The following is an 11,055-nucleotide window of genomic DNA, read 5'->3' on the forward strand; positions in this document are numbered from 1 at the left end:
ACTGAGCCTTTAGTTTCAAGTTAGGTAATTAAGGACAACAAACCTATGACACATTTCTTTTTAACTTGCTTTGTAACCACAGAAAGTCACAAACAAGAGTGCCGAAAAAAATGAAACGACACATTGTTTATCTCTATGCCAACATAGTGCTTTACCTTATGAGTACCATTTAAAAGTAAAAAAAAACCATGGAGGAGGATCTGAAGAAGACTGTCCCATGGTAGGAGCTGTGCAAGAGATGAATAATTTGGTACTGGAGTTCTCGATAGTTACAGGTCAGCAAGGAAAGCAAAAGTGAAAATTGTTGCAGTAAGCAACACTGTATTATAACAAAACATTGTTATTTATTTGGGTTGTGTGTGTTTTTTTAACCGCCCTTCATCACAAAGTGTGATGCCCCCAGGTGGCTTTTTGCAACATTTGCAAAAGGAGAAGCAACACAACTTGGCAACTGACTGACTTTTTAATGATTCCTACCTTCCCCAACGATTACAAGGTAAAAACAAGGCTGAATATACATGATCAGCAGGATGGCAGCTTCGTGGATGAGTGGGGATTTGAACCCTGGTCTCACAGGTCCTACTCCAACGCTCAAACCGTTACACCACACACACTCTTTGTGTGTGTCTTTTTGTGTATGTTTTTCCATCCATCTCTAAGCCTGCATTAGGGGAATTACGGTTTTTTCTCTCTCGGAGCCTGCATTAGGGGAATTACGGTACTCGCTTTGCGGGCGCGCCAGCAGCTTCCTATAGGACTCTAGACCGAGCTCTGGCCCCGCCCCTCCCTTGTTCTGATGCGACTGGGCGGAAGGGGCGGGCGAAGAAGTCTCGCGAGGGCGAAGCTCCCGTGATTCACGTTCGGCGCCGCTGCGTGATTGGCCGGAGGGGGGAAGCGCGCGCACTTCCAACGGCCGGTGAAGGAGGGGGGGAAAAAACAAAATGGCGTCGTCCGTGGCCTTCCAGCAGCTGCGAGACCTGATCGAGACGCAGGAGGCTCTGCTGGAGAGGCTGAGGCGACAGGTGGGGCTAGAGGCGCCCGGGGCGGCCGCGCCGTCTCTTCTCCCTCCAGTAAAGAGTTGTGGGAAGGGGCGCGCTGGTTCCATTCGGCGGTCGCCGGCCACCGAGCTGGGCAGCAGCCTGTGGGAAACGTTGGCAAAAAGCCTGGCGGATGTAGCCCCTGCAGGCCCACCCGCCTCTGGGCCTACCCAACACTGCGCACACGAATCCCTGTTGTTGTTATTATTATTAGTTTAGACACCGAGCAAGAACACTGCTGCACGTCCTACTTCTCGGCATTGACTGTAAAACATGGTAGTTTCATAAAACCCTATGTGTTCAAAGGCAGTAATTAATTATTATTATATTATAATATATTATTATTATTATCATTATTAGTTTAGACACTGAGCAAGAGCACTGCCACTGCTTCACGTCCTACTTCTCGCCATTGACTGTAAAGCATGGTAGTTTCATAAAACTATGTGTTCAAAGGCAGTAATTAATAATAATAATAATAAATTTTATTTATACCCCGGCCAGAGCCGGGCTCAGGACAGCTAACTCCAGTAAAATCACAGTAAAAACATAATAGGAAAAAAACCAATTTAAAATACAGGTTAAAATGCAATTTAAAATGCTGCCTCATTTTAAAAGTAGCCCATAGATCAAAACCATAAGGGGAGGGAAACATAAGGGTCCGACTGAGTCCAAAGGGCAGGTGGAACAGCTCTGTCTTGCAGGCCCTGCAGAAAGATGTCAAGTCCCGCAGGGCCCTAGTCTCTTGTGACAGAGTGTTCCACCAAGTCGGGGGCCAGGGCTGAAAAGGCCCTGGCCCTAGTTGAGACCAATCTAACCACCTTGTGACTTGGGACCTCCAAAATGTTGTCATTTGTGGACCTTAAGGTCCTCTGCTTGGCATACCAGGAGAGGTGGTCCCGTAGGTAGGCTGCTGAATACCAGTTTCTGGGAGTGCGAACAATGGAGGATTGTTTATTTCGTGCCCTTTCTGCTGAAAACAGGATTCTGGATTAGATAGGAGTTTTAGTCTGATCCAGCAGAACATAGGGAATTAAACATAGTGTGTGTGTGTTTGTATCTCCAGATAGAACCTCCAGCCTCAAAAGCAGTGTACCTTTAAAGACCTATTGCTGGAGGGCAGGGATGACCATGTGGGTTTTCTAGCACCATATAGCTGGCTGCTGTTGGAAACCGGACGGAAGGCTAAATGGACATTTGGTCTAATTCTGCAGGGTTTTTCATTATTCAGATACGAATAAGTATCTGAAGAAGTGTGCATGCACACGAAAGCTCATACCAAGAACTAACTCAGTTGGTCTTTAAGGTGCTACTGGAAGGAATTTTTTTATTTTTGACTATGGCAGACCAACACAGCTACCTATCTGTAACAGTCATATGTGTGTAGTGCTTGTTGTAGGAACCTCAAGGTAAATACTGCAATGCGTTCTATGTAAGGCTGCCCTTAGGCCTAGTGTAGAAGCTCCAGCTAGGGCAGACTGCTGTGACTAGGCTGCTGCTGCAGTTGGATGGCCAGGAGCATGTGATACTGCTGTTAAAACATCTACACTGGCTGCCCATATGCTACTGGAGCAGATTAAGGATTTTGGATTGATACACAGAGCCCTGAACAACTTGGATCCAGGATTTCCTGAGCCCTTATATCCTAGCCTTGCCCAGCTACCAAGAACACCCCTACAGGAGCTCAACTCAATCAGAAGTTGGGCAATTACTGCTGCTGGTCCCATTCTGTGGAACACTCTTCAAGCAGAGATTTGGCAGGCACCCTCACTTTTAAAGACTTTTCTATGCCAACAAACCTATGCAGTTGATTAAAAATTATGATACTGCTTGAGTGGCTGACATATAAGTACTTTTGTAAATAAAATTGTGGTTAGTTGTAAAATGAGTAAAAGCTGTTATGCAATAGCCATAAAACAGAGTGAGCCTAGGTAGATACAGATATTCCTAGAGAGGTGAAGGCTTGGAAAAACAACAACAAAATGAAACCATGCCCCCCCCCCCCGCCGTTTTCTTCTGTTTGTTGTTGTTGGTTTGGTTGCTTCCAAATGGGGACAGAAAAATAGGGTGGGGTGGGTTTTCCACAATTTTCTTTTTCTGCATGCTTTCACATCTCTAGATATGCCTAAGCCCACTGCAGTCAGTAGACACAGATGCACCTAACTCAGCATAGGATCAGACTGCAAAAATAACTAATATGCATTCATCATTTTTCCCCCTAATAGTAATTCTCTTATACAAACAACTAATCTATAAAATGTAACGTTCTTTTAACAGATAGCAATGCAGAAAGAGAACTCTGTAAGCAAGGTGGAATATGAGGCTATTATAAGGAAACTGCAGGTATGTGGCCTTCATTTAATAATTTATTTCTGGTATTTTTACTCTTTCTTTTGTTAAACATAACTAAGGCAGCAGTAGAGATTGCACATTCTCAAAGATTTGTGCAAGTTCCCATGTAGACTCATGTCTTGTGACAATGTCGATTTTTAATATCGGAAGTTAGTATCTGAATATTTGAGAGCGAGGGGACTAAGCCACTGAGCCTCTTGGGCTTGCTGATCAGAAGGTCAGCGGTTCAAACTGGCACAACAGGGTGAGCTTCCGTTCCTCTGTCCCAGCTTCTGCCAGCCTAGCAGTTCAAAAACATACCAATGCTAGAAGATAAATAGATAGTGCTGCAGCGTTTCCATGTGCTCTGGCACTCATCACAGTGTCCCGTTGCACCAGAAGCGGTTTAGTCATGCTGGTCACAGAACCCAGAAAGCTGTCTGTGGACAAACACCGGCTGAAGTGAGATGAGCACCGCAGCCCATAGTCAAAGTTTGACTGGACTTAACCAGCCGGGGTCCTTTTACTTTATACCAGAGTTGTGGCATATTTTCTTTGCCTACTGATGCAGTTGAATACTTCCTTTTTTATAATGTTGGTTTACCTGTTAGGCAATCTAATAACTTTAGATTTTTCAACTGTATTCTAATTTACAGAAGGAAGAGGAAGAACATGCAAAGACGAAGAGTAATCTAGCTATGGAATCCGAACAGCTGGAATTTGCCCTTGGGGAGATTGATGTTCTGTCAAAGCAACTTGAGAGGGAGAAACAAGCTTTTGACACTGCGTATGCTTGTAGATTGGTGTGGGAGTCTCTGTGAAGAGAACAGGCTCAAGTTTTGTTGTCTAAAAGGGGAGTTGGCGACATGATAGTTACAGTCTCCCAGAAGACCACTGACTAGCCAGTTCCCAAGGGACCAGCAGCTGCCTCTCCCCCAACCTCTGAACAGCCATGCATGTGCAAGAAAGGAACAGTAGCGGCTCTGGAGAAAGGCAGCTCTATCTCTTTATGCTCTTGACCACTTCGGGCAGTTCAGAGGCTGGAAGGAACGAGAAATCTGTATCCTAGCACCTGTTTTAGCAACTGACCAGCTGCTCCCTGAGTCTTCATTCTCCATTATAAGCAGGTGCTAGCAACTGCTGGATAAGACCAGAGTATACAGCAGCAGGCTACGTGAGCCAGTAGCCTGACTGAGCTGGAAGTAGGGTTAGTATTGTTGGGCGTGCCAGAATTTTCCAAGCTAAGAGGCTTGTTTGCTGCAATGCTAAGCATGTTTTCTCGTAATTACGCCCTTGTAAACATGCTTAGAATTGCAGTCATACTGCGTGCTAGCCCTAGAGCATTGTCCTCTACCATGATGTTTCGTTCAGTTCCCGTTTTTTTATTCCGACCACCCGACCCATCAGCATTCTGTGCTCACTGAGAATATTCAAAATAAAATAAAATAAAATAAAAATTCCTTCCAGTAGCACCTTAGAGACCAACTACGTTTGTTATTGGTATGAGCTTTCATGTGCATGCTACTGGAAGGAAATTTTTTTACATTTTGTTTCGACTATGGCAGACCAACATGAGAATATTCAGTCCACATTGTACTGTTTGGGGTTTCCTCCCTTAGGGCTGGCTATCTATCTATTTACTTTTGTAAATGTTGGTACTCCCTCAAGCCTCTTGTGTGTGGATGGTTATTTCTGTTTTGGTTATACAAGGAATGGATCCACACTCTTAGAGTGAGTTCAGTGTAAAAGAGAAAGCTTGGATCCTGTGAAGTGGTGTATGTGGATATTTTCAAGTCACTGCAACAACATAACAGAAGCTTAAAGGGGATCAGTGCAAAGTACACACTTAAATTTGTAGCCTAACTAGCATTGTTCTACAGATCAGTCAGTTCCATAATTACAAATGTCATGTTTCCAAGGTGCATAAGGGGCATGTAGGACTTGCTCCTGATCATCTTATCTGACAGATAACAACATTTGAGCTACTTATTCCAGCTGTATTTAACGGTATTGACATGTGTGACTAAAATGGTATTCCTTCTGTTGTAGACTTTCTCGGGTAAAAAGCAAAGTGCGGAAGGAATCGATCCAAAAAGACAAGCTGTTGAGCAAATGCGCTGGTAAATTCACTTGATTATTTTATCGTCTCAGACTGAGGATTACTTGAGAAATTAACCCTTTTAGGCACTTAGCCAGTGTGGTGTAGTGGTTAAGAGTGGTAGACTCGTAATCTGGGGAACCGGGTTCGCGTCTCCGCTCCTCCACATTCAGCTGCTGGGTGACCTTGGGCTAGTCACACTTCTCTGAAGTCTGTCAGCCCCACTCACCTCACAGAGTGTTTGTTGTGGGGGAGGAAGGGAAAGGAGAATGTGAGCCGCTTTGAGACGCCTTTGGGTAGTGATAAAGCGGGATAGCAAATCCAAACTCCTCTTCTTCTTCTTCTTAAAAGGAATGCCTAAAAGCCTAATTCCTCAAGTAAAAATGTATACTTAAAAATGTTGGCAAGCAGGCACTTGAAAACAGGTACACTATAGATAGATAGATAGATAGATAGATAGATAGAGTAGTACCTCTGGTTACATACTTAATTCATTCCAGAGGTCCGTTCTTAACCTGAAACTGTTCTTAACCTGAAGCAGCACTTTAGCTAATGGGGCCTCCCGCTGCTGCTTCGCCGCCGGAGCACGATTTCTGTTCTCATCCTGTAGCAAAGTTCTTAACCTGAGGTACTGTTTCTGGGTTGGTGGAGTCTGTAACCTGAAGCGTATGTAACCTGAAACGTATATAACCCGAGGTACCACTGTATAGATATAGATACAGATATGTTTGGCAGCAGCTCCCTATCATCCTGCGCTCAGGGGCATAGATGCATTTTCCTCCACTTTCTCTGCACCTTGCGTATTCTGTCAATGTCATGGGCCCCTCAGTAGGTCTGGATCTGGTTAGTGCCTAGATGGGTGACTACCCTGCAGGCACTTAAACTGCCTTGGGTTTCATGCTGGAAGGAAGGCAGGATATAAATGTAAGAAAATAAATAAAGATGTCTATTTTTTTTTATCCTGGGCACAGAATTCAGTTTCTCGAGCATGTAGTACCTATAGCACTACCTATTTGGGTTGATTATAACCAAACCAGGGTAATAAAGTTTGAGACTTTGCTGGGAATTCTGTGTACATAACTTTGTTTGGTGCCCTTTGATTTTGATATTTAGAAAGCAAAAGCACAAATCAGTGATTTCCAAATTCCTCCTACAGAAATTGAGACCCATATTCAAAAACAGGAAGACGTTCTGAACTACAAAGAAAATGAGATCAGGGAGCTGCAGAACTTCATCAACAACCAGAAGCAAACATTAAAGTAAGTATATATTTTTATCTAAGACACTTTTACTAGATTCTTTGAAAATACGTAGGTAACTGAGTTAACTATTTCCCTTTTATTACTATTATTATTATTATTATTATTATTATTATTATTATTATTATTATTATTATTAAATTTATATATCGCCCTTCAAGAGATCCCAGGGTGGTTCACAGAATACAATACAAGATAAAACACAAGTAAATAATTAAAACAAAACAATACCCTCCTTCCCACAGATACATTTAAAGGCTATAGGATCTAAGTATTTCTTTTCATTTTTAATCACAATTTTCCTCCACCTGATGCTTCCTCAGATCTTGGGGTGTGGTGTAAAATAGATAATACTCCTTACTGAGACATTTACACCCTTCCTTTGGAATCACTGTCTAAATAGATATTTTTACAGTTATCCTCAAACTTGTTTTGTACTTGTGGCATCCCTTCCTTTTTTGTTTGTGTGTATGCTTTCCTCCATTGCTTCTTCAAAGACAAAGATCCAGTCAAAGTAGAAGCTTTCACATCCATTTTTAAAAAATAATTAATGGCAGTTTAGCATTATGTCTGAACTGTGGTTAATTTTAATTGTGGTTTGTATAAATAAACCAACTTCATAAACCAACTTTGTTGGTTTCCTCCCCTGAAAAATACCCATTTTCCTGCTTTCTTCACTGTTCCATTCTTTCTGGGTTGCCGTGCTGCTAGTGGTTGCTTAGTACTGTAGCTGTGGTAAATGCTGATAATAGAAACCAGTGATCTGTTTGATAAGGCATGTGTTTCTAATGGAGTAGGTGGAAGCAATAACTGATTTGAAGACCCCTTGGCAAAGAATGGGTGGTATCTAGCTAAGTTTTACTCAGAGTAGATTCATTGAAATTAATGAACATTAATCCATGGGTCTACTATAAATAAATAAACATGGGTCTACTAGAAATAAATTTCGTTGAATACCACCCGGTGAAATTATCATAGGAAGTCCAACATTCCATTTTTCTTTATCAATTGGTTGTATATTGAAAGGATTGTTCAGGAGTCGGCACACACATAATAGTGTTGCATTTATTTTCCTGATATTTCACACGTGCCACAGATCAGCAAGTACTTAGATGTCTATTTTCACAAAGAAAATTGCATGGCAAATGTTCTTACAATGTGCTTTCTGGTTTTTGTTGTTGTTTTGTTTTGCAGGAAACAAGCATCTGAATTCAAGATACAAAAACAACAGGAAAGTTACATAGCAAAAGTGCTTGGGAGAAAGAACAAGAAGGATTTGAAATAACCGTAGAAGCATTCCCTCAAGTCACTTGATTCTAACCTTACTCTTAGATGTGTTGAAATAAAAAATGAACTTCTAAGTTTTTCCACCAAGAAATTACTCTGCCGGTAATTTAAGTGAGATATTCACCTCTAAATGCCAACTTTCCCTACTTCATTCTGTACAGTGGGACCAATGTATGAACTACTGTACATCTTTAGGTGGACAAAGACTACTGCATTGGATTCTGTATATTTAAGCATAAGGCACCATCTTTTTCACCCGGATATGAAAGGCAGTCAAGACCCCAATGATCTTTAAAGCATCTGTGGGTTTTAATAAAATCACTACTACATAGTGTAGTAATTCAATAACTATGTATTTATGGTACTTTAATTTGTTGTTCCTGGTGTGGGTGGGACTATGAGGTTACCATTGCAACCATGTACATGTCTACTCAGAAGTAGGTCACACTGAGTTCAAAAGATGCGAAGGTAAGCGAGTAAAGAATTGCAGGAGCTCATTTCTAAACTAGCGCATGCCATTCAAGGTTGTCTATCATTTCCCCACTTTAGCTGTTTAGAAACCTTTTCAAAGGGAAGTGGCATCAAATGGAAGAGAAAAACAAATAGCGTCAAACAATTAAAAGGCTGCCACGTGGTATATCTTCTCAAAGCCACACTCTTCTTTCCCAGTCCTGGTTTTAATTTAAGATGAGGCTGCAGAGAGGGAGTCTTTGCAGATGCAGCTGGAATCTTACACCTTAGCTGCAAAGATTCTTCCCAAAAATGGGTCATGAATTCAGCGCTGAATTTGCAGCAAGGATTGGATGGAAGCTCTAGCCAGTGGAGCCAGGAGCAAATTAGGACCCCTATTGCACCTGATGGGGCCAGAGGTAACCCACGTCTGTGCTAGATACTCAGTGGCGAGGGAAAGACTCTTGTGTACATGCTTCAGGGCATTTGTATCACATATTCCAGGCTGCAGACTGCAATCCTAAACACTGTTGCTAGGAAATAAGCCTTAATGAAGTCTGAGTTCCATGCATAAGATTGTGCCAATCTTTATAGCTTCTCTTTGGCCCTTTCTGCATGATCTTTTAAAAACATACAGTTGTCAGTTCTTCATTTATCCCCTTAAACTGGTGCTTCTTTTGTAAAGAACATTTATTTTCCAAACACTAAGGTACAATGTTTTGTACCTGGGATTATGCACTGCGAACTCTAGGATTGGTATATATCCTTTGCTGTTGTCCTTGTAAACTTAACCTGTTTCTGTGGGTATTGTGGGAACCAATTATTGTGATGTTAAGTGATAGGTAAACTTTTTAGTTTGAAAACTCAACTATGAAACTTAGTGCTGTGTGTGTATTTGTATAGCAAATTCTTACCTTTCCAAAAGCAAAATAAATACCCACTTATCTTCTCTGAAGTACACTGACTGGATTTCTTGTTTTTCTACAACCTTTAAAGCCCTAAACGGCCTCGGTCCAGTATATCTGAAGGAGCGTCTCCACCCCCATCGTTCTACCCGGACACCGAGGTCCAGCACCGAGGGCCTTCTGGCGGTTCCCTCGCTGCGAGAAGCCAAGTTACAGGGAAACCAGGCAGAGGGCCCTCTCGGTAGTGGCACCCTCCCTGTGGAATGCCCTCCCACCAGATGTCAAAGAGAACAACAACTACCAGACTTTTAGAAGACATCTGAAGGCAGCCCTGTTTAGGGAAGCTTTTAATGTTTGATGTATTAGAGTATTTTAATATTTTTGGGGGGAAGCCGCCCAGAGTGGCTGGGGAAGCCCAGCCAGATGGGCGGGGTATAAATAATAAATTATTATTATTATTATTAGAAGAAGATTAAAAAAATAATAGAAGAGAGAGAAAATAGATGAAGTACTGAATTGTATTAGTCCTTCCTTAGCCTGCTAACCACATGTACTTGTATGTTTCAGGATACATTCAAAAACATTTGCAGTGTTTCATGTAGTTAATTTGAACATATCCAGCTGCCACTCACTTGTGTTCAGTGGGATTCTTGACTTTGTTATCACCCAGTTTGCCTTAAAGGGAAGATTTCTTTTTAAAAATATATTAAATTATTACTGTTAGGTCACCAACCTGGTGCTAAATAGGAGCTACTGAAGGGCAATTCCCTAAGGCATGTAACTGAAGTCTCAGTAGTTTGTTCTTATTGTTTTTGTCTAGCAGTCAGTAGGCGTAGAGTTCCATACTACTGATTTTGCCAAAAAAATTACAATCTTTGGTTTTAATTTTTGTTTGCTGTTTGATTTTATAGAAAAGATAATAGATTTCAGGGGAGCCCATGCAAAAGCAAGACTACCACGTTACCTAATTCATACTGTGGCAGGTGGGATTTCATATGATGGCATTGGTCAGGTGTTGACAGTACTATGTAAAGGATAACGTGATTGAGGTAACACTTTATTCATAAGAGGAATACTGTAGCAGCTACACTGGGCTATGTGTAAAAAAACAGACATCTAGCCAGACACAAAGATTAGGAACATTAATCTGTTAATTACTTGCAAGAAAGGGTTTTTTCCCCAGCTGTGTACTGAGTTCATCAGTTGTTTTAAGGCTGCGCAGCACTGGCTTTTATTTAAGTAGTTTCTGTACCACCATTTCACACATACAAATTGTATCACAAACAATACCCTGTTAATTTTCTCGTTCTGGTGGGGCTACCTTGCCTACAACTCCTGGATTTCCTATTTCTTACTGTTGTTGTTGTTTAGTTGTGTCCGACTCTTCGTGACCCCATGGACCAGAGCACGCCAGGCACTCCTGTCTTCCGCTGCCTCCCTCAGTTTGGTCAAACTCATGCTGGTAGCTTCAAGAACACTGTCCAACCATCTCGTCCTCTGCCATCCCTTTCTCCTTGTGCCCTCAATCTTTCCCAACATCAGGGTCTTCTCCAGGGAGTCTTCTCTTCTCATGAGGTGGCCAAAGTATTGGAGCCTCAGCTTCAGGATCTGTCCTTCCAGTGAGCACTCAGGGCTGATTTCCTAGTGCCCTGTATATTTGCAGAGAAACAGTTTGGTTATGAATGCCT

At 42.0% G+C, this 11,055-nt stretch overlaps 1 protein-coding gene across 1 annotated transcript; it reads left to right on the top strand.

Annotated features, from left to right (window-relative positions):
* The first annotated feature begins 854 nt into the window (after positions 1-854).
* SPATA24 (spermatogenesis associated 24) lies at positions 855-9,417 on the top strand. Its single transcript, XM_083493833.1, has 6 exons — positions 855-1,022; positions 3,315-3,380; positions 4,025-4,155; positions 5,418-5,488; positions 6,623-6,725; positions 7,920-9,417. The coding sequence occupies exons 1-6, from the start codon at positions 942-944 to the stop codon at positions 8,008-8,010; spliced, it is 543 nt and encodes a 180-aa protein (XP_083349959.1). The 5' UTR covers positions 855-941; the 3' UTR covers positions 8,011-9,417.
* The last annotated feature ends 1,638 nt before the right edge of the window (positions 9,418-11,055 follow it).

The sequence above is a fragment of the Podarcis liolepis genome (genome assembly GCF_965112155.1).
Source record: "Podarcis liolepis genome assembly, chromosome: 3".
In the NCBI taxonomy this organism is placed as follows: Eukaryota; Metazoa; Chordata; class Lepidosauria; order Squamata; family Lacertidae; genus Podarcis; species Podarcis liolepis.

Coding starts and splice junctions, on each gene's coding strand:
- SPATA24 (XM_083493833.1), top strand. CDS start 942: ATGGCGTCGTCCGTGGCCTTCCAGCAGCTGCGAGACCTGATCGAGACG. Junction 1,023..3,314: donor TGGAGAGGCTGAGGCGACAG/GTGGGGCTAGAG, acceptor TTCTTTTAACAG/ATAGCAATGCAGAAAGAGAA. Junction 6,726..7,919: donor AACCAGAAGCAAACATTAAA/GTAAGTATATAT, acceptor TTTGTTTTGCAG/GAAACAAGCATCTGAATTCA.